This window comes from Malania oleifera, chromosome 6 (genome assembly GCF_029873635.1).
Source record: "Malania oleifera isolate guangnan ecotype guangnan chromosome 6, ASM2987363v1, whole genome shotgun sequence".
Classification (NCBI taxonomy): domain Eukaryota; kingdom Viridiplantae; phylum Streptophyta; class Magnoliopsida; order Santalales; family Ximeniaceae; genus Malania; species Malania oleifera.
Window position 1 is genome coordinate 56,308,548 of NC_080422.1, and position 22,799 is coordinate 56,331,346.

The following is a 22,799-nucleotide window of genomic DNA, read 5'->3' on the forward strand; positions in this document are numbered from 1 at the left end:
ACAATATAAAAAAAAAAATCATTACAAAAGCACTGCCCTCCAATCTCTGACAAGGTAAGACAGTCATGGACCCCCAAAAAAATCCCCAGGAGTGCACCCATAAGGAGAATAGGAAAGTTGCTCTATCCTAATAAAGCCATGAGCAAGTTGATTGACCTTTAAAAATCCTAGCATTCTTCTTTATTCACAGGGTCCAAAGGATGGCAAAAACAACTACACACGAGAGACCTCTACCATTTTTGTTCTTTCCAAAACCCCTAAAATAAACAAAAATCAAGCCATTCACCTTTCCAACAGCTGCCCACTCTCCCCCTACCAATGAAAAAAAGGCGTTCCAAAGCTGCAATGCCACTCTACAATGCACAAAAAAATGGGCATTCAACTTGTTGCTTTCACAACACAAGAAGTATATGTCAAGACTAAGAGCCTCATAGGAACTTCTCTAGAGCACATCATGCTTGTTAATCCTTTCCAAAATTATTAGAGGTCTATTTCTAGGGAAGGAGGAAGTGGAGATCTCGCACGTCCAATTTGTTGATGACATCCTATCTTTTTTCTTGAGGACAGTCTAGCAAAATCTAGAAATTTCGTTCTGCTACTCTAAAATTTTTTAGAAGATTTCAAGTTTAAAAATCAACTTGTCCAAGAGTGGTGTAGATGGCATCAACATAGGATAAAGGACATTTTAGAATTTCAAATTGAGTGTAGGTTATGACTCCCTTCAATGGCCCCCTAACCTATCTCAACCACTCCCATGGAGGAAATCCAAACTCCGAAGTTGTAGATTCAACTACTACAAATCATATGATAGGGATAACCAAATTCTTTTTATATCCTCCTATATTATCAAAACTTACCTTGCGTTGCCTTTGCCAATGAGTACATTATTACTGTTAAGGGAATAAGGACAATTAAAATAATTCTCCCTTTGTCTCTATCTCTTCCATTTGCTTCCCAAGTCCATAAATGGGTTGAAAGTCCTTTGACATCAATTCATTATGATGTTTGGTCTCTTAGTCGGTTTGCGTCAAAGCTAGTTCCAATAGTTTGGCACCTTTGTAGATGACTACCCAAGGATCGCTTGTCTCTATTTAATAAAGTATCATTATGAGTTATTTCATATCTTTCGTGCCTTTCGTACAAGATAAAGGCTTAATCTGATTTCTTTGTCGAAATACTTCGTAGTGGTAATAATAGTTGATTGAATCATACAATTCTCGATTCGAATAGTATGATTTAAATCAATCAAGGGCAATTTCATAAAATCGCCTGATTTAATCCTAGGAGAGCATGAATTGCAGGGAATCAGATGATTTAGCTAGGTGAATCACAAAATTGAAATGTGGTTATTGCGATTTTGTTCTATCAAGCCATGTTGAATTCCATGCGGGTCAAACTGCTTTCAAACCCATTCAAAACCATCTTAACTTCTCTCTCTCTCTCTCTCTTTTTTTTTTTTTTTTTTTTCACGATTGCATTCTAAAACCATTTTACACTTATGTATATGTAAATTAGTTGGCTTACGATATATAGCTTCCTAAGATCACTCTGTGCAATTATATGTACAAATTTAAGTTTCTTTGTATACCTCGCAGTCTTGCCTATATAATGAAAGACCTTCTCAAAAAAAGAACAATTTGAACCATTCTGTTATGGTATAAGAGCCATTCTCTAAGAAATTTCAGTCCTAGTTTTTTGGTCATAGCCTCGGCACTTATGGAGAAGTCAGATAATGTGTGTGTCAAATTCACTGGTGTTGGCCTCACAAGGCTTAGAATCTTGTTTTGATGATAACAAATCAAATGAACTTAACATATTTGGTTGAGTGAAGCTTTAGGATCAAATGTTTTTTATAAAAGGCTCAAGATCAAGTGCTTAAAAGAAATCTTTTGAAAGCTCAAGCTTAAAAGCTAGAAGATCGTATGAAGCTAAAGACTATTGAAGCTTGAAGTCAAGACGAACATGAAGAATGGAAGCAATACATGAAGACTTAGTAATTAGAAAATCATTTGTCATTAAGAAGTCTCATGTAAGTACATCGCGCAATAAAAATGTTTGAAACTCTTAAGAATTAATATTGACTTAGAGACCTGTTAAAAACTGAATAGATAGAATAGAGACAGGCGACTGACCTTGTGGGCACAGGCAACTAACCCCATTCTGTGTTTGAATAATATGCTGAATTAAAAGGCACAGGCGACTGACCCCAATATATCAGTCGACTGAGGATCGTATTTTAAATTTCTAAACAGCGAGGGGAATTTTTCCAAATTTGATTGCTTCGTTTCCAAACATTGAGAAAACTTGGGAAACACTGCAAGTAACTTGGGGAATACGAAATTTTCTTTCTATTTATAAATACATGTTAAACCCAAGAATTAAATACACCAACAATCCGCAATCAATCAAATTCTCATACATTCAAAGCTATCTTGTTGAATACTTTTGCTGAAAGTTCTTGCCGAATAAAAGCTCACGATTCTTGCTCTTACACTGACATTTTAAATCTAAGTTAGAATCACGGTGATATCTACTTGAGCTTCAATCTTTATATTGTTATTTTTCTCAAGTATATTGTTCTTTAACTTGTACAAATCTGCTCTAACTGAGAGTGTTCATTGTATGGCACAAAGTTTGCTTCTTTGAATTGTTGTTGACGATTCAAGGTTATTGGAACGTTGCCTAGCAAGAAGGGGTATTCTTGTTAGAGAGGGATCTCCACGTGAGAAGGAGAGAGGTTGTAACTTGGCCTATTAAAGAAAGTTGGAAAGGAAAATCCTCACAACGGTTGCTGGGGCAAGGACAGAGGCTACTGGCCGAACCTTGTAAAAAATCTGGTTCTCAGCTTTTCTCTCTACTCTCTTTAATTTTCTGCAAGAATATTATATGCGTGTATGATCTTTATATCTTGCTAAATTTTGGAGATTGCTGGAATCTTGGTTTTGATCAATACTTGAAATCAGCATATTATAAATTGTTAGTTGGTTTGATATATTAAATAAAGTTCTGATTTTTTGAATACCAACAGGTGAAAGGTATTTTCAATGAAAAGCTTTACAAAATCAAATCTCTGAAAAATATATTTCATTGATTGAAGTGAAAGAATCAATTATGAGTTTAAGTGTTAAAATCTGAGATTTGTTTCTAAACTATCCCAACTTGATTCTTGGAATTTACCAGCTGGGTTTCAATATCAAAGAATTGAATTTGAGTTGAATATTAATTAAACTTGATTGATTATCAATAGTATAGTGATTGTAAAGGTTGATTAATTGCTGAAAGTAAATATTGCTTAAATTAAAATTTAATTAAGTAATTTATAATACAAAGCAAGCAAAGAAATTTTTTAAAATCCCAATTCACCCCTCCCCCCTCTTGGGAGTACACCCTACTTTTCAACTGGCAAAACTTATGCTGCATGGGAGTTTCAATTGGAGACCTTTCTCAAGGGTAAAGAGCTGTCGGGACATATAGATGGCAGCAGCAAAGGGGGATCTATTGTGGAAAGGTCTATGACCAACAAGGCAGCTTGGGATGCCAAACATAATCAAATCATGTCCTGGATTCTTGGTTCTATGGACCCACATCTGATTCTTTCTTTGCCTCCTCTTTGGTATGCAAAGGCTATGTGGAATTATCTCAAGCAATTCTATAACCAAGACAACAATGCTAGGCGCTTCCAGCTTGAGTTGGCCATCGCTAACTATACTCAAGGGGATCTATCAGTTCAAGACTACTACTCCGGTTTTCTGATTTTGTGGAATGATTATTCTGACCTTGTTACAGCCACGGTCTCTGTAGAAGGATTGGAGGCAGGATTGGCAACAGTACAACACGTACATAAAATGAGTCAATGAGACCAATTTCTAATGAAATTGAGGCCCGACTTTGAATCTATTTGTGCCTTTCTAGTAAATAGAGATCATGTTCCGACTTTGGAGGCCTGTTTTGGAGAACTCTTGCGTGAGGAACAACACCTCAATACTCAGTATTATGGACCAAGCTTGTGTTGCTTCTAAAATACTGTCTCAGTTGCCTATGCGGCTCATGGCATGAGGAAGGGTCATGACATGAGCACCACATAGTACTACAGTTGCAAGAAATATGGCCATACTGCCCTTAACAGTCATAAAAAAATTTATAATTACTGCAAGCAGCCATGGCACATTATTAACTATTTGTCCTTCACGCTCCAACAAGGTCTATCACGCTACTATTACTGGTGACTTACAGCCAGCTATGCCTGCTGCTATTACAGCCTCCAACACCTTTTTCTAACTCGAGAAACGGTGTGAGAAATGATTGTGAGTGCATCTTCAGCATTGGGTCTTCAGGGTACTGGTTCCTCATCTCCCTCTTGGATCTTAGACTCGGGTGCTTCTAATCATATGACTAATTCTCTCCATGGTTTAAGTAACGTAAGAGAATTTTGTGGCTCTTCACATATTCAAACAGCCAATGGTAGTACTCTACCCATTGTGCCAGTTGGTGATGTACCTTCTTCCTTTAAGATTGTTCTTGTATCACCTAATCTTGCTGTGAATTTAGTATCTATTGGCCAGGTTGTGGACCAAAATTATGATGTACATTTTACTCATGGTAATTGTGTTGTGCAGGATCAGATGTCAGGGCAGTTGATAGCAAAGGGGCCTAAGCATGGACATCTCTTCTCCCTACAACTACCTGTTCCACGAAGCTTATCTTCTTTCTCTCTACTATCTTTACTTTGTAATAAGTCTAGAGTGTCAAATGAAGTTTGGCATAAGTGTGTTGGTCATCCTAATTCTAGGGTTCTATCTTATTTGTTGAAATCTAGACTATTGAATAATAAAGAGCATTCTTCTTCCACTATGTTTCCTGATTGTGCAACTTGTAAACTTGGCAAAAGTAAGACTTTACCCCTTCCTTCAGAAGGAAGCAGAGCCACCCACAGTTTTGAGATCATTCCTAGTGATGTCTAGGGTATTAGACTTATTATTTCTCATGCCCAATACAAAACTTTTATGACATTTATCGATGAGTACACTACAGTAGATATACATGCGTGTATTTCCTGCAGCACAAATAAAAAGTTTTTCATATTTTCAAATTGTTCTTAGTTCTTGTTAACACTCAATTTTCAGCTGCGGCTAAATTTTATCGGTTTGACTCGGATGGGGAATATATGTCTCATGAGTTCCAATCTTTCTTGCAATCCAAAGGCATTATCTCTCAACGTTCTTGTCCATATACTCCACAACAAAATGGAGTATCAGAACGAAAGAATCGTCATCTTTTAGATGTTGTCTGGACCATGCCTATTCAGTCTTCGGTTCCTCCAACGTTTTGGGTAGAAGCACTTACCACAACCTTTATTATAAATAGACTTCCTTCCCAAGTTTTGGATTTCTAGTCCCCATATTTCAGGATTTATCATCACAATCCTACATATACAAATCTTCACATTTTTGGGTGTATATGCTTTATGCAACTTCCCCCACCGAATGGAAACAAGCTTTCTGCCCAATCTATCTATTGTGCCTTCTTGGGATATAGTGTCACACAAAAGGGTTATTTATGCTATGATCCAAACTCTAATCAGGTTCGTGTTTCAAGGAATGTGCTTTTTTTTTTTAAATCAATGGTTCTTTCCTATGTCTTCCTCACCGGAGTCTTCCATTGCTTTCTTGCCTTCTTTTGATGACACTTTTAGTGCTCCTAGTACTCATGTTGAAAGGTTCCAACCAGGCATGGTATACCAGCGGAGACCTCCAGTGTTGCCCCCTTCTGCTATGTCTTGCCATCTGCTCCTTTGCACCGCTCCTCTAGAGTATCTGGTCCTCTTGACTGTTATGAATTCCCGTCACGTAAGGCAAGTACTTCTGCACTGTTTGCCACTCTATCTTCTATTGCTATTCCTACTGGTTCCTCACAAGCAGTCAAAGAGAAATGATGGCAGCAGGCCATGCAGGAGGAACTATGTGTTGTTAAGGCTAATAAGACTTGGGAAGTGGTGGATTGTCCTACAGGTGTGACTCCACTTGGATGTAAGTGGGTCTATTCTATTAAGGTTAAGTTTAATGGTAGTCTGGACAAGTATAAAGCCCGCTTAGTAGCTCTTGAAAATAATCATGAATATGGAATAAATTAAGAGGAAACTTTTGCTCTGGTAGCGAAAATGACCACCATCCGTAGAATTTGGGCTATTGCCGCTTCTTAAAATTGGGGTTTGCACCAACTAGATGTGAAGAACGCCTTTCTTCATAGGGATCTCAAGCGAGATGTTTATATGCGTCCTCTTGTAGGTTTACTTTCCACCCCAACTTCGGCAGTGTGCAAGTTGCCTTGCTCCTTGTATGGCATCAAACAGTCCCCTCGTGCATGGAATGAGAAATTTACTTCTACCCTACTTAAGTTTGCTTTTCTCAAAAGCAAGTATGATGCATCTTTGTTTCTTCGCGAAACTGAGATTGCTGTTGTCATTCTCTTGGTGTATGTTGACAACATAATCATCACGTGTACTGATTGGGTTTATATCTCCCAATTAAAGCAGTATTTACAAGACTCTTTTCACATGAAGGATCTAGGTATTTTCTTGGTCTAGAAATTACTGCTGGTTCACATCGTATTTTTGTCACAGCACAAGTATGCCCAGGATATGGTGGCCGCTGCTGGTCTCCAGGACTCTACCCCTCTTGATACTCCTATGGAACTTAATCTCAAGCAGCGCAAAGAAGAGGGTGACTTGTTATCAGACCCTGTAGCCTATCGTATGCTGGTTGGCAGCTTGGTCTATCCTACAATTACTAGATCTGATATTTCTTATGCAGTCCAACAGGTTAGCCTATTCATGGCTTCTCCTCAGCACCTTCATATTGCCGCAGTTCGACAAATCATTCGCTATGTCCATGGCACAGCTTTGCGGGGACTTTTCTATCTTGCTAGTACTTCACTTGATCTTGTAGCATATAGTGATGCTAATTATGCCGGGTGTAGTGACACTCAACGTTCTACTACGGGTTGGTGTATGTTTCCTAGTCCGGCTCTTATTTCTTCGAAAAGCAAGAATCTACTGAGTCCGAATATAGGGCTATGTCCCAAGCTTGCACTGAGATACATTGGCTCCAAAGGCTATTGGCTAAACTTGGCTTCTCTCCAGGTGGTCCTACTTCTCTTCATGCAGATAATACCAGTGCCATTCACATTTTAGCCAATCCCATTTTCCATGAACGCACTAAACATATCAAGGTTGATTGCCAATTCATCAGTGAGTCGTTTGAAGCTTAGACTATCTCTCTTCCAAATGTTTCTAGCAATCTTCAAGTGGCAGATATTTTCACCAAAGCTCTCACATGGCAATGGCATAATTTTCTTACAAACAAATTGATGCTTATGGATAACCCGCATCAATTTGAGAAGGGGGGGGGGGGGATGTCAATAGAAGGCCATAAATTATGCCTTGTTAATAGTTATTAATCTAGGGTGTATACATTTTCATAAATGGGAGAGGAGATTTAGTTTACCATGTATAGCTTCCTAAAATCACTTTATGTAAATTAGATGGCTTACAATATATAGCTTCCTAAGATCACTCTGTGTAATTAGTATGTACAGATTTAAGTTTCCTTGTATAACTAGCTGTCTTGCCTATATAATTAAAGACCTTCCCAAAAGAGAGGACAATTCGAAGCATTCTGTTAATATCATGGAAAAATAACAAAGAAAAGACTCTTGGTTTTCTAATTCCACCTCTCTCTCTCTTTCCCTCTCTCTAGAAGTTTTTTTTTTTTTTTAAATAACAAAAGAAACATTTCATTGATATGAGGAGAATTTACAAGAAGGAAAAAATACTTCTCCTCTCTCTCTCTCTCTCTGTAGAATTTTTTTTTTTTAAATAACAGAAGAAAGATTTCATTAATATGAGGAGAATTTACAATAAGGAAAAAATACTTCTCCCATCAAATTTTTAAATTAATCCAGAAAGTAAGTAATAAAACAACAACAACAACAAAACCAAGCCTTAAGTCCCACTAGGTGGGGCTGGTTATATGAATCATTTTTCCCCAATTTATTCGATCATGGACCATTTCTTTTGACAGAGTTAGGGATATTAAATCCTTACTCATTATCTGCTTCTTAGTTATTTTAGGTCTGCGCCTACCCCTTATATTGCCCCCCACAGTAACCAACTCACTCTTCTTCACTAGCGCATTATGTGGCCTACATTGCAAGTGTTCATACCATCTAAGTTGTCCCTCCCTTATCTTATCTTCTATAGGAGCTACACCCAACATACTGCAAATATGTTCATTCCTTAATTTATCTTTCAATGCTATACCACTTATCCATCTAAGCATTCTCATCTTGGCAACTTTTACTTTTTGGTTATTTTGTTTCTTTGTCGCTCAACATTCTGATCCATATAACATACCTGGTCTTATAGCTGTCCTATAAAACTTCCCTTTTAATTTTCAGGGTATTCTACGATCACAAAACACACTTGAAGCACTTCTCCATTTTACCCAAACTACTTTAACGTTATACATTACATCATCCTCAATTTCTCCTTCAGCTTGCATAATAGATTCGAGGTACCAAAATCTAAAAGTGCTATTTATTTCTTCACGATCAAGTTTAATTTTGTCTCCAATATTCCTCCTACCATTACTGAAATTACATTTAAAATATTCTTTTCTTATTTCTAGTTATCCTAAAGTCTCTAGATTCAAAAGCTTCTCTCCATAATTCTAACTTAGTTTCTACTCCATCCCTAATTTCATCAATTAAAACAATATCATCTACAAACAACATACATCATGAAACCTCCTTTTGAATACTCTTAGTCAGTTGGTCCATCACTAAAGCAAAAAGATAAGGGCTCAAAGTAGATCTGTGTACACCTATGATGATTGAAAATTCTCTAGTTTCTCCATCTATAGTCCTTACACTAGAAATTGCTCCATCGTACATATCCTTAATGATATCACCTACCACATACACCCTTTTTTTCTAAAACCCACCGCAGAATTTCCTTAGGTATCCTATCATATGCTTTCTCTATAAAGATGCCAAGTAATGAACCTTATCCTATACCTACTACCATTTCAATTTTCTCCCTCAAAAACCCATGCATAACACCCCAACGATAATCCCCACAACACTAAAAATATCCAAAGTCTACCCTCTCCTTCCTTCTACCAAACCCCTCAAAAGAAATCAGCAACAATTCCTCCATTTACGCCAAGCAAACCCAAGATTCTCCCATCACCCCAAATAATTTATTCTAGATTCTCCAAGAATAATCACAGTGTAAAAATAGGTGAGGTTCCGTTTCAAAATTCAAATAACATAGCACGCAAACATCTAGAGATAAGGCCTTCAAAGGCTTCTAATCTTCAGTTTTTATTATAACAACTAGGTCAAATTATTATTATTAACCCTATAGGACACGCTCGGTTTTGATTATGACAAATAGTCATGATATCTAATGGGTATTTGAGATCATGTGCAGGAGCCTCACTCATCAAGATCAAGATGCACGTAAAGCAAATGAAGCTTGAAGACCAATTCTTGTTTATGATTGTAATATATTTTTCATTTGCGTAATTGGTCTGTAATAGTAAATTAGGGTGTTTGCCTGTAAAAATCATCACACACATCACATACATGGTCTAGTAGGTAAGCTCAGCCTAAAATTGAATCATAACTAAAACTGGACCTAGAAAAGACCTAAGACACTCACCATTGCACTTATATGTATTAGGCACTTGAATAGGGTGATTGTGAATTAAAACAGGACCGAAATGCACACGTTATGCACTTTCAGTCAACCGGCACATGCAGTTCATTTTGCCCCCGGTCGACCGAATCCGGTCTACGTCAACCGATTGACCACAGTTTGGTCGACCGAGCCATGACTGTTCATTTGACCTTGGTCGACCGAAACACCTTGAAGTCAATAGTTTGACTTCCTGGTTGACCACGACCTTTTTGAACTACACCAACCTAGTCGACCGAGTGCCCACGTGTGGGAACCCAACGGTCTGGTCGACCGATCAGATAGTTCATTTTCACCCTGGTCGACCAAACCGCGCCATTTTAAAAAATCGCCCTTCCTGATCGACCGACCCTGAAGTTCAAAATTGGCCCGATCGACCGAGCCATAAGAACTTCGGTTGACCGAAATTCTTCTAGTCGACCGAGTCTCTCGGGTTGCCTTGTATTTTTTACCGTGGTTAAATATTTTTAACAAGGTTAAAATAATTAAAACATCATTAATCTTTTCTAATAATACGAGGCTTGTCCCCAACAGTTATAATTCATGGGGTGTCTATAAATACCCCTTCATTTGGGAAAATTAGAAAGAAGATTAGCAAAAACAAAAACAAATTTTCTCTCAAGCCAAAAACTCTCTACTGCTCATACTCTCACTCAAAATCACTCAAACTTGGTCTCTCAAGTTCCTAAATCCTCTGTAAGTGTCTTGAGTGCTTGTGCAAATAGGTTTGCTCTCTCATTGTTGTGTGATTGAATCGATTTTCACAGAGAGCTAAACCTAAAGTGCTTTTAAGGGGTTTTGCTCACAAGCCTATCCTAAGAAGACTTGCCTAAGTTTTTGAGTATTGCATTTGTGTTGCAATATCTTAAGAAGCGTGTATTTGTGTTTTGGGTTGCAAAACATTTTCAAAACTTACTTAAATATCTTGTGGGATTTACACTGACATATTTGTGAAAAGATATTTGTGTTTGTGATACTGGTCTTTGTTGCGATATTTACTCAAATACATATCACTTGCTGAATACAAAGATTACATATCTCTTGCAAACCAAGCATATACACTATTTACATAATTGATATATTCTGTTCTTTGAAATATTTGAAACTTGAGTGACATCTTTGTGTGAACCCGACTGATTGAATATCTTGGAGATACAAAGATTCCTGGTTGACACTCTCACGTACACATTACATAGATAGTAAATATATTTGAGAGTTGAAATATTAGACCACACTGAGCTTACGTATTAAATCATTCTGTGGTATTTGTGACTGAACACATTTGGGTACATCTGCCTTACACGAAGGCACACAATCACTATACCGTTATTATTTGACTGTAAAATCTGAATATTTCCAAGCATGGCCTGAGGGGGCGGTAATCCAACCCGGTAAGGATTGTATGTAAAGGTTGAGGTCAACCCTATGCTAATTGACTTGGTTTGTTAGGTGTCGCTCTACCTGTTTAAGTTAGCAAATTATAGTGGTAATCCTTGTGCTTGTTAGTCAAGGCGGAGACGTAGGCAATTGGCCGAACCTCGATAACATTTCTGTGTCGACTCTACTTTACTGCTTTCTGGTGCATGTATGTTTGATTAATTTGTTTCACTTACGTTCTAGTATACATTTACATTACTTGCACTAGATTGACCATAGGGTTGTGAATATACTGGTATTAAGAGATTGACCTAGGACTTAAATTTTAAAAATACCAATTCACCCCCCCCCCCTCCTGGGATCACGGTAAAGCTAAGAATTATAATAAATTTTTTTTATTATAGTCGTTTAATTTGTACTTGTTTGTACTTTTATTATTATAATCATATTTTTTAAATTGTTATTTGATTCAAGGAGAAAAATGAGCATCTATTAAGTCATGTCTTTAATTTGTTTTAGTTTTATAAATACGAATCAAGCATGTTGCTGATTCTAGTTTAGTTTCAGTTTTTGGTTTTCAATTTTCATTTCTGGTTTTCATTTTCATAATTTTGACAAAGATACAAAACGGCGACTAAGTATTGGACTTGGTTTTTTATTATATTATATTGCATCAACTATTCAAGTATCAAGTATTACGTATCAACTATCAAGTATTGACTATCAACTATCAAAGCATCAATATAATAGAATAATAGAACATTAGAAGAGATGATTGTAATAGAAGATGAAGATGATGATGACAAAGAGGATGATGATGATGATGATGTCCTTGCACTAGGGGAATAAGATGATGATGCACTTAGACATTTCACATTAGCAATCTATAAATAGTTTAGAGTTTTTTTTTTTTTTTATGAATATGAGATGGGGATGACTTGCAGATAACTTTTTTTATTTTTGAAGATGAAATCACAAAACACAAGTGTTATAGTCCCATAGCAAACTAGTGCAACTTGATACTTGATAGAGGTTGAATGGATAGATCATGGTAGTCTTTTGTCTATGGCTAGCTTTCCCTTTATATGAATATATGTTTGAGTTAAACAAATCATGGTAGGATTCAGACCTACAAAACTTGCTTCAAAGACAAACACCATTTCTATTAGCAACACGTGCTAGTAGGATAGATAACAAACTTACCATAAATTGTTCTACATTTATTTAGGAAACAAATATGTCAAACCTACCATAAATTGTTGTATAGTTAGTTAGGAAACAGATCTGTAAATATCTTTCCTGAATTAGGGGTCAATGCTTAATGTTAGGAGATAGAAGATATTGTAATTAAGCGATATATACCGTTGCTGTAATTAGGAGAAATTGTAATTAAAGGATATGTTGTCATTAGGGAAAATGACTTCTATATAAGAAAAGACCACTCAATTAAAGGTCATCGAGCAAATCCGGCATGGTATCAAAGCGACTCTCTGAATCAACCTTGTCTTTAGTCCAATTTTCGTGGTTCTAGGCTTTGGTTTTCTGGTTTCTTGGGTGCAGGTTCTGGTTTGTAGTTTTTTGTGAATTTCGAGAGATTATAGTAATGGCTAACAACTCCAACTCAGAAGTCTTTCACAGACGGTTTAAAGGGAAGAATTATGCTGCCTAGGAATTTCAATTTCAACTTTTTGTCATGGGAAAGGAGTTGTGGGGTCATGTTGATGGGAGTGATCCAGCACCTACCGATCCTACGAAGTTGGTTCAATGGAAGGTGAAAAATGCTCGCGTGATGACTTGGATTCTTGGGTCTGTTGATCCACTGCTTATACTCAATTTAAGGCCTTACAAGATGGCTAAATCGATGTGGCAGTACTTGAGAAAGGTCTATCATCAAGATCATTCCACTCGGTAATTTCAGTTGGAAAGTGATCTTGCTACCTATTCCCAAGGTACACTCTGTGTTCAGGAATATTTCTGTGGTTTTCAGAATCATTGGGCTAAGTTTTACGACGTTGTGTATGCCAACGTGTCAGCCAAGTCTCTCTCTGCTGTTCAAGCAATCCATGAAGCTAGCAAAAGAGACCAGTTTTTAATGAAACTAAGGCCAAAATTCGAGTCTATTTGCACCAACCTGATGCACAGGGATCCTTTACCATCTCTTGACGTGTGTTTTGGAGCACATCTTCGAGCGGAACAACGTCTTCTTACTCAATCTTTGCCTCCGCAAGAGAATGCTGTCGCATACACTACTTTAGGCAAGGGGAGGGATCGAGACATGCGTATGGTTTAGTGCTACGGTTGCAAAGATTATGGGCATATTTCTGCCCATTGTGCTAAAAAGTTCTGCAGCTACGGTAAATGAGAGGGCACATAATCAAAGAATGCATAACACGTCCTCAAAACCGACCCTGAATGCTTATCATGCTACTGCTACTGACCGCACTTTGAATGGGGTAACTAGCACTCAAAATCTTCCTCCAGTGTCACCTTCCACTGCTGCTACACCTGCCCTTACACCAAAAATGGTGCAACAAATAATTGTATCGGAATTTTCAGCTATAGGGCTGCAAGGTAAGGGTACTATACCCTCCTAATCTTGGTTGTTGATTCCGCTGCATCCAATCACATGACCAGTTCTCCTGATATGCTTAGCAATGATCGTAAGTACACTAGTTCTTCTAATATTCAAGTTGCTAATGGCCATCTTTTACAGATTACTAGGGTTTGTGATATCACACCATCACTTACTAATATTTTTGTATCACCTGGGCTTTCTATGAGTCTTATCTCGGTTGGAAAATTAGTGGATGATGATTATAATGTTCAATTTTCTCGTGATGGTTGTCATGTGCAGGATACGGTGTCAGGGAGGAGAATAGCAAAGGGGCCTAAAGTTAGGAGACCGTTTCCATTATATTTTTCCACTCCTAGTATCATTTCTTTGGCTTGTACTACGGTTTACAATAATTGTGAAGTATGGCACAAACGTTTAGGCCATCAAAACAATGTTGTTTTATCTCATAAATTTCTTGAGTTTCTTCGTCACAAAGGAATTGTTTCTCACTGCTTGTGTCCTTATACGCCTCAACAGAATGGCATGGTTGAGCGCAAAAATCGACATTTGTTAGATGTTGCTAGGACCTTGTTACTTGCATCTTCTGTTCTTCCTAAATTTTGGGTTGAAGCTTCAGCTACAGCAGTTTATTTGATTAATAGGTTGCCTGTAAAGTGCTAAAATTCAACTCTCCATACTATCCTCTGCATAAACAGGACCCTTGCTTTCTTGACTTACACACTTTTGGCTGTGTCTGTTTTGTGAATCTACCTCCGCATCAACGTCAAAAACTCTCTACGCAATCTATGAAATGTGCCTTCATGGGATATAACTTATCTCAAAAAAGGGATTTGTGTGCTATGATGCTTCCTCCGATATATTTCATAAATCTCGTAATGTAGTTTTCTTTGAGCATCAATGTTTCTTTCCTAGTTCTCTTACATCATCACCTGCAGTTTTTGTTCTTCCTCACTTTGACGACTTGATATGCCCTCATGAATGCTTCAAGCCTGGTTTTGTTTATGAACGCCGTCGGCCAACTCCACCTCTTCTTGATTCTGACCGGCCACCTAATCCTGATCTCGTTTTTCATCCTCCTCGATGATTTGGCGGTGCTTCTCATCCACCGGATAGGTATGGTTTCCCTTATACCTCCTTCACAGCTACCTTATAAACTGTATCGATTCCTAATTCCTACTCACAAGATAAGAAACATAAGTGTTGGAAAAAGGCCATGTAGGAAGAACTTCAAGCTTTTCAAGAAAATATGATTTGGGACATGGTCCCTTGTCCTTCTCATATCAGGCTAATTGGGCGTAAGTGGGTTTTTTATGTGAAAATTTGGCCTGATGAGTCTGTTGACCGTTATAAGGCTCATTTGGCTGCCCTTGGTAACCGCCAGGAGTATGGGGTTGACAATGAGGAGACCTTTGCTCCTATCGCTAAAATGAAAAACTATGCGTACTATTATTGCCATTGTAGCCTCTCATGGATGGTCCCTTTGCCAGATGGATGTGAAGAACGCATTTCTTCACGGTGATTTATAGGGAGATTTTTACATGATACCTCCTCCTGGCCTTTGCTCATAGACGTCGAATGTGTGTAAGCCGCAGCGCTCTCTGTATTATTTGAAACAGGCTCCCTGAGCCTGCTTTGATAAGTTCCAGGCTACCTTACTTCGGTTTGCTTTCATCCAAAGCCAGTATGATTCCTCGTTGTTTCTTCGTACGACTTCTATTGGTATCGTTCTTCTTCTGGTTCATGTCGACGACATTTTCATCATTGGGACTGATTCTGCTTTCATTGATCAGCTTAAGAAGCATCTTCATGATTCCTTCCAAATGAAGGATCTTGGTCCTCTCCGGTAATTCCTCAGTTTGGAAGTTCAGTCCGATTCATCTGAGATTTTCCTGCATCAGCATAAATACACGGAGGACTTGATTTCTTTGTCTGGTTTGCAAGACTCCTCTTCAGTGGATACCCCTTTGGAAGTGAATGTCAAGTAATGACATGAGGAGGGGGATCTCCTTCCTGATCCCGCGGTGTTGCAACAGTTAGTTGGTAGTCTCAATTATCTCACTATTACACAGCTTGACATCTCCTTTGCTGTCCAGCAAGTCAGTCAATTTATGCAGTCTCCTCGTCACCTTCATCTTGCAGCAGTCCACCGAATTATTCGATATCTCCGAGGTTCCTCTCACTGTGGCTTGTTCTTCTCTATTGGTACTCCTCTTCGCCTTGTGGCTTTTAGCGATGCTAACTAGGTAGGATGTCCTGATACTCGCCGGTCTGTCACCGCTCCTTTATCTCTTGGAAGAGTAAGAAACAGGAGAGCCTGCTCAAACATTGTGTGGCTCCGTGATGTAAATAGCCTGCTCAAAGATTGTGTGGCTCCACAACTTACTTGCTGAAATAGGTTTTCCTCAGTCTACTCCCACTCCTCTTCATGCTAATAATACAAATGCTATTCAGATCGCTACAAATCTCGTCCAACATAAGCGTACCAAACAGATCGAGGTGGACTGCCATTCTATTCGGGAAGCTGTTGATACTCGGGTTATCTCTCTTCCACATGTCTCAAGCGACAGTCAGATAGCAGATGTTTTCACCAAAGCTATGACACGACTACGCCATTAGTTTCTTGTTGGCAAATTGATGCTTCTTAATCGACTAGCATCAATTTGAGGTGGGATGTTAGTAGGATAGATAACAAACTTACCATGAATTGTTCTACATTTATTTAGGAAACAAATCTGTCAATCCAACCATAAATTGTTGTATAATTATTTAGGAAACAAATTTGTAAATATCTTTCCTGAATTAGGGATTAATGCTTAATATTAGGAGATGTTGTAATTAGGATGCTTAATGTTAGGAGATGCTTTAATTAGGAGATATTGTAATTAAGGGATATATACCATTGCTGTAATTAGGAGATATCGTAATTAAGGGTCATATTGTAATTAGGGAAAATGACTTCTATATAAGAGAAGGACCACTCTATTGGGGGTTATTGAGCATATATGACAACATGATCGATCAATAATAGTTGAAATTTCAATATGTTTTGCTATTTTATTTGTTGCACATATGTGCATGTCATTTGGAACTGAGTTTTCAAAATTTGTACCGAATCTTACGATTCGATTTGATTCTCAATTCATATTCATGAAATTGGAATTTTGATTCACAATTCAAATCTCAATTTGACAACAATGGTGATAATGCTAAGAGCACTTCATTACCAAATTCACTTGTACCGAATCTTACGTTTCAATTTGATTCTCAATTCACAATTCATGAAATTGGAATTTTGATTCACAATTCAAATCTCAATTTGACAACAATGGTGATAATGCTAAGAGCACTTCATTACCAAATTCACTAGCAATATGACTAAGTCTTATAGCTAAGTCTATATGACAAAGTTTGAATAATTCACTAGCCATCTTGGACCCACATTCCACAAAAAAATGGAGTTGTGGAGAGTAAAAACAGATACATCCTTGAACTCACTCACACCTTACTGCATTAGAGTGTTCCCAAAGTATTTTGGAGCGAACGCATGCTCACTGATTGCTCTCTTACAAGCCAAATCACATCCTCTTTCCTAGTTCATCAAATACCATATTTTCCCATTATTCTCATTAACTCCCTGTATACTTGGGCCCCTCTTTTGTTCTGAAGTTAACTTCAAAAGTGGTAACTAACATCCTCAATCTACCATATGTATTTTCCTTTGCCACTACTCAAAAAGCAGTATCTCCACTACAACCTCACTTTTCAACATTTCTTTGTCCGTACTACGTTACCTTCTTTGAATCTACAACATACTATATACATGCTAACCTAGATAAGTCATTTCCTCTGCATAGTCTTTTAGATTCTAGCCTGTTGTCTCACCCTAATCCTCCACCTATGTCATTTCAGTAAAGTCTTTTTAGTCACTTGGATCATCCACAATTGTAGGTACATGCAGAATAGTGACTCGAGGAAGACAAGCCCCTACCAAATCTAGGCCTTTGGTTTCCTCATCTTATGATCCAATTTCCCATGATATTGACCTTCCTATTGCTGTCCAACAAGGTAAACGCATGTCCACAAGCATCCAATCTCTACTTTTATTTATCGTGATTTTTTATCAACCTTATATTCCTTTTTTATTGCCACCATGGATGGAGGGTGCAATGGTTGAAAGAGATACGTGCCTTGCACGACAATGATACTTGTGGATTGGTACCTTAACTAGTTGATAAGTCATTGGTTGGAACATTGTGAAGGTCACTTATCATGGTTGCAAGCTCAACCCAAAGTCTGTCTTGCTGCCTAAGGATATCCTTAGGTGTATGGACTAATTTGACATATTCTCCCAAGTTTCCAAACTTACATGAATCCGACTTTGCATCTCCTTGGACACCACTTGCCATTGGCCTTTACATTAGTTGGATGCGAGAACTCTTTCCTGGATGCATATCTTCAAGAAGAGGTCCATATGGAGCAATCACCTAGGTTTTTGCTTAGGAATCAACATTGGCGTGACATCTCAAGAAATCTTTGTATAGTCTAAAGCAATCTTCCATAACATGGTTTGGTAGGTTACATTGTAGAACTTAGGTTCGGCCTTCAGTGATACATCATTGCGTATTCTATCATCATATCGCTGCTCCCAGGATTTTGTTGGTTGTGAATGCGGATGACATTGTGATCACTAGCGATGAAGATCAAAGAATCAAAGGTTGAAGCATTTTCTATACACAATTTCAGACTTCAGATTTTTTAGGCTATTGAAACACTTCTTGAGTATAGAAATATCTAGATAATGTGTGGGAATTGTTTCAGACGTATAGAAGTTTTAAATGAGACTCGGCGGTTGGGATCCAAACCCGTTGATAAATCTATGGATCCCAAAAGCAAAGTACCATTAGATGTGGGTGTTTCGTTGGCTAACCCTTGACAATTTAAAGACTTGCTGCAAAGTTGAATTATCTCACAGTCAACCAAATATATCTTCTGCAACAAGTAATGTGATCCATTTTCAACAAGTCATTGCGATGTTGTTGTACATACCTTGTGGGATCTTAAAGATGCACCTAGAAGCTATTAGGATCGAGGCCACACTTTTGTTCAAAGATATATAGAAGCAAATTGGATTGGATCATCCTTTAACAAAAGATCCAGAATAGGGCATTGTGTGTTTGTTCGTGGTGACCTAGTATCCTGGAAGAGTAAGAAACAAATTGTAGTTGCAAGGTCGAGTGTTGAGTTAGAGTAGAGGGTCATGGCTTACATGTGAATTGGTTTGACTGAAACATGTTGGAAGAACTTGGATTTACACAATCTCAGCCGATTGAGTTGATGTGTGATAATCAAATTGCTCAAATAACCTCCAATTCAGACTTCTATGAGAGAAACAAAACATATAGAAGTTGACTAGCATTTTGCTCGGGAGAAATTTGTGCAGAAGATCAGTGCAAATACTCTTGCTAGGGCAAAATACCAACATGCTGATTTGTTCACTAATGTTTGGGCATTGTTCGGGTTAAATCCATTTGCAGCAAGCTACGAGCATATGATACCAATGCTACAACTTGAGGGGAAGTGTTACTGGTAAAAGGTTATTTATTTAGTATTACAGATATATGTTAGGGTACAAGCATGGTCTTAAATTTCCATGAAATTGTCAAAATTTCTGGTTTCCATCACCCTCAAAATCAAAATGGCAGTTGATTTCCGTCTTGCATAATTTCCATCAAAATCTCAACGAATCATCCCGAAACTTATCGAAATTTTAACTAAACGATGAAATTTCCTTGGAATTCAAATAAGAGATTTAGGAGTGAAGTGAAATTTCTCTCTTAATTTATTTTATTTATTTTTATCGAAACAAACTATTATTAAAAATGCTTTTGAAATTATATGAAAAAATAAACTTACAGCAGCATTTTATTTAAACATTTGTGTCTAAATTATCATTATTTGTATAATAAATAATATTTAAATGATTTATGAATTTCATATGTATGAGCTGAATATGTTTACTATACAATATCTTACAAATATGTTTGATACACATACTATATTTCAACTTTTCAACCTCATACACAACATAGATGTGTTTAACTTGTAATATATTTGTCCTAAAACTTACATTATTATGTTCGTTAACCATTTATAAAGTTTACATGCTTTACTAATGATTTCCATTGTTTTTTCAAATCAAAATCGAAATTTCCGTTGAAATTTTCATACATTTGGAGCTTTGAAATTTTAGTCGAAATCAAAACTTAAGACCTTGGGTACTAGGTCATGGCGATGCAAATGACATTATGAATAGAGAAGGAGACCTATCATTCATTAGGTTTTCCTAACACATAAATATATATTCACACACATGTATATATTTACATATAATTATGTTATTTTAACATCACTGATTCGAAATCGGTTTGACCCAATGGTTCAATAGATCTTTGAAACGAGGGATCATAGGAAGTACATTAATGCTGTGGATGCAAAACCATCCATTATAAGTAGAAAAGGAGCACTTGCATTTATATTAAAAATTCCTGCAACTGCAGTATAAAACGAGTACCAACTCCAAGACTAACTTCACTTATAACCGAAACATAGGTTGAGTCTACTAATGGATTACTTTAGCATATGGATCTCAATCATTTACTTGAATATTTCAATGAATTAAGTATATCAATTCGAACAACATGGTAGGTCTTGGTAATATAGACATTATGTACATGAGATTTATTGAATTATTTTACATGACACACATTGAAACAAAAAATTAATATACAGATTCAATCATTTCTGAGCGTATATGTGAGCATTTAGCGCAAAACCAGGCAGTCAATTCACCCAGCACCTGAAGAGTCTGCAAAAGAATGCATATGATTGAGAATGCTTTCAGAGTCCTAAGATAATATTTTCTATACTTATATTTTTTCATTACACATCATATATTATATTTTATTTTAAATAAAATATATAATGATATTTTAATTTATGTTTATTATGTATTACATGCACAGATGCATATTTTAGTTAACAACCCAAAAGGGCATGCTGCAAGGTGGCAAGCACACAGATTTTCCTTCTCTTGTAGCCCAAATCACTCCACCAGTATTTTACCATCTTCAAAACAAACTGAAAGGATTGACCATGCATTGCATCTGACCATAAGATGCATATGGGAGGAATCTAGAATTTGCAAAGTGAAAGTATAGGAACTTTGAATTTTTTTTCCTTCCCATAGTAAAAGAGAAATTCATTAAGAATATACAACCAAGAGAAAGAGACATCTCCAAAGCAAAGTCTGGACAAATCCAGAAAAAAAGCACCAAAGAACAAAGAAACTATTAAAAAAAACAAATAAAACCAGCGCGAACTAAAGATCCAACATGTAATGCCAATCGCACTAAATATCATTAAAGCTCGCCCCCTTAAAATTCCCCTGCCCCACACACCAAAGAGAAGCCAAATAATGTATCTTTTCCCAAACCAGCAATGCGATGACTTCTTCCCTAGAAAAATACACACATTACGTTCCATCCACAACCCCCAAAAATACTGCAAAGAAAGTACATTTCCAGAGCACTGCCCTTTCCTTTTTTTCCCTGCTAAAACCAGCAAAAGAAATTGCAAAAAAGTCATCCACTGCCTCTAAACTCACCCAGCATTCCCCCTAAAACACCAAGTAACTTATTCCATACACTCCGAGCATAATCACAACGCATAGACATGTGGTCCAATTTTGAACAATTAAAACAAAGAGCACAAATGTCTGGAGATAAAGCCTTCAAAGATCGCCTGACCTACAGCAAGTTATTGCTATAAATTCTATCAAGTGCAACCAACCAAATAAAAGCCTTGATTTTAAAGGGATTTTAGCCTTCCAAATGGATCTACAAAGAGGAAAAGATAATTTAGATCTGGTTAAAAGATCAAAAAAAGATTTGCAAGAAAAAACACCTGAAGGATCCAAAGAGGAAGACTGACTATCCTCCTCTAAAGAAACAATAGTTTATTCAACAAGACTAGCAAAGAGGATAGCTCAACCATTTCCCTATTGTTCAACGACCTACAAGAATGAAAATCCCAAGAAGGCAAAGGAACATCTGCATCGACAACTATTGAACATAGTGTATAGTTTTAGTCCCACATCGGAATGTTAGGATAACCTCACTAACTTGTACAACTATATATACATCTCAAAGTTGTAAGCTAAGTACACCAAGTGATATTCACTTCCTCTTGTATCGTTCTCTCTTTTACTTTCTTCTTGGTATCAAAGCAAGGTTGGGTTCCTTATTTAAGGTTCGGGTTCTCAATTGAGCCGTATGCTCTGCACTCATGACGTATGTGGAGCTTGTGCATCAGAAGGCTTTATTGGTAGTACGTTGAGTCGTATGCTCTGTACTTGCCACTATTAGTGGATCTTGTACATCGGAAAACTCAGTCTACTATTTTCCCAGAGCCTTCCAGCATCTTTTTCGGCGAATCTAGCAACTTTTTCGGTAGCTTTCCAACGACTTTTCCTACCTTTTCCGATGACTTTTCTGGCAACCAGTAATTTTTTTGTCGGTTTCCGACGATTTTCCAGCGGCCAACGACTTTCCAACAACTTCCGTCGGCTTTTTCATCAGCTTTCCGCGCCACTCTATCAACTTTTCCGACGCCTTTTCCAAACAATCCAGTGAATTGCTTTCGGTGGCTTTTCCAGCGACTCCTACGTCTTCTGCCATTCTTTTCTTGGCCGCTTTTCCAGTGAATTGCTTTGCTTTGCTGTGTTGATACATTTGCAGCCTATTTCTCTTCTTTACAATGGCTACCAAGGACGATGATATGCCTACCAAGGACAATACATCCACCTCTTCACCTCTAAACCTTCCACGCCCTAACTTATCTCTGGCTCATACTGCTCCTGTTCAGAAGGTCACCAGCATTCTTCTGAATGGCAGCAACTTTCATGCTGGGTCACAGTCCCTTCGCTTATATCTTAGGGGTCGTGGCAAGGCTGAGTGGTTGTTAGGATAGGAGTTTCGCCCTAGCAATACTAATCCGGCTTACTGACAATGGTCCATTGACAACGGTGTCATC

The 22,799-nt window shown here is 37.5% G+C and overlaps 1 protein-coding gene across 3 annotated transcripts in view; it reads right to left on the reverse strand.

Annotated features, from left to right (window-relative positions):
- The window catches only part of LOC131156979 (bifunctional dethiobiotin synthetase/7,8-diamino-pelargonic acid aminotransferase, mitochondrial), a 134,460-nt gene that overhangs the window by 37,685 nt on the left and 73,976 nt on the right, over window positions 1-22,799 (reverse strand). The window contains exon 12 of one of the 3 annotated variants that reach the window (XM_058110770.1): window positions 20,352-20,574. The exons of the other annotated variants lie outside the window; for them this stretch is intronic. Within the exon in view, the coding sequence (XP_057966753.1) occupies window positions 20,488-20,574 (87 nt within the window). The 3' untranslated portion in view covers window positions 20,352-20,487. Of the gene's footprint in view, window positions 1-20,351; window positions 20,575-22,799 lie in introns of those variants that run through there. 3 annotated transcript variants of the gene reach the window in all.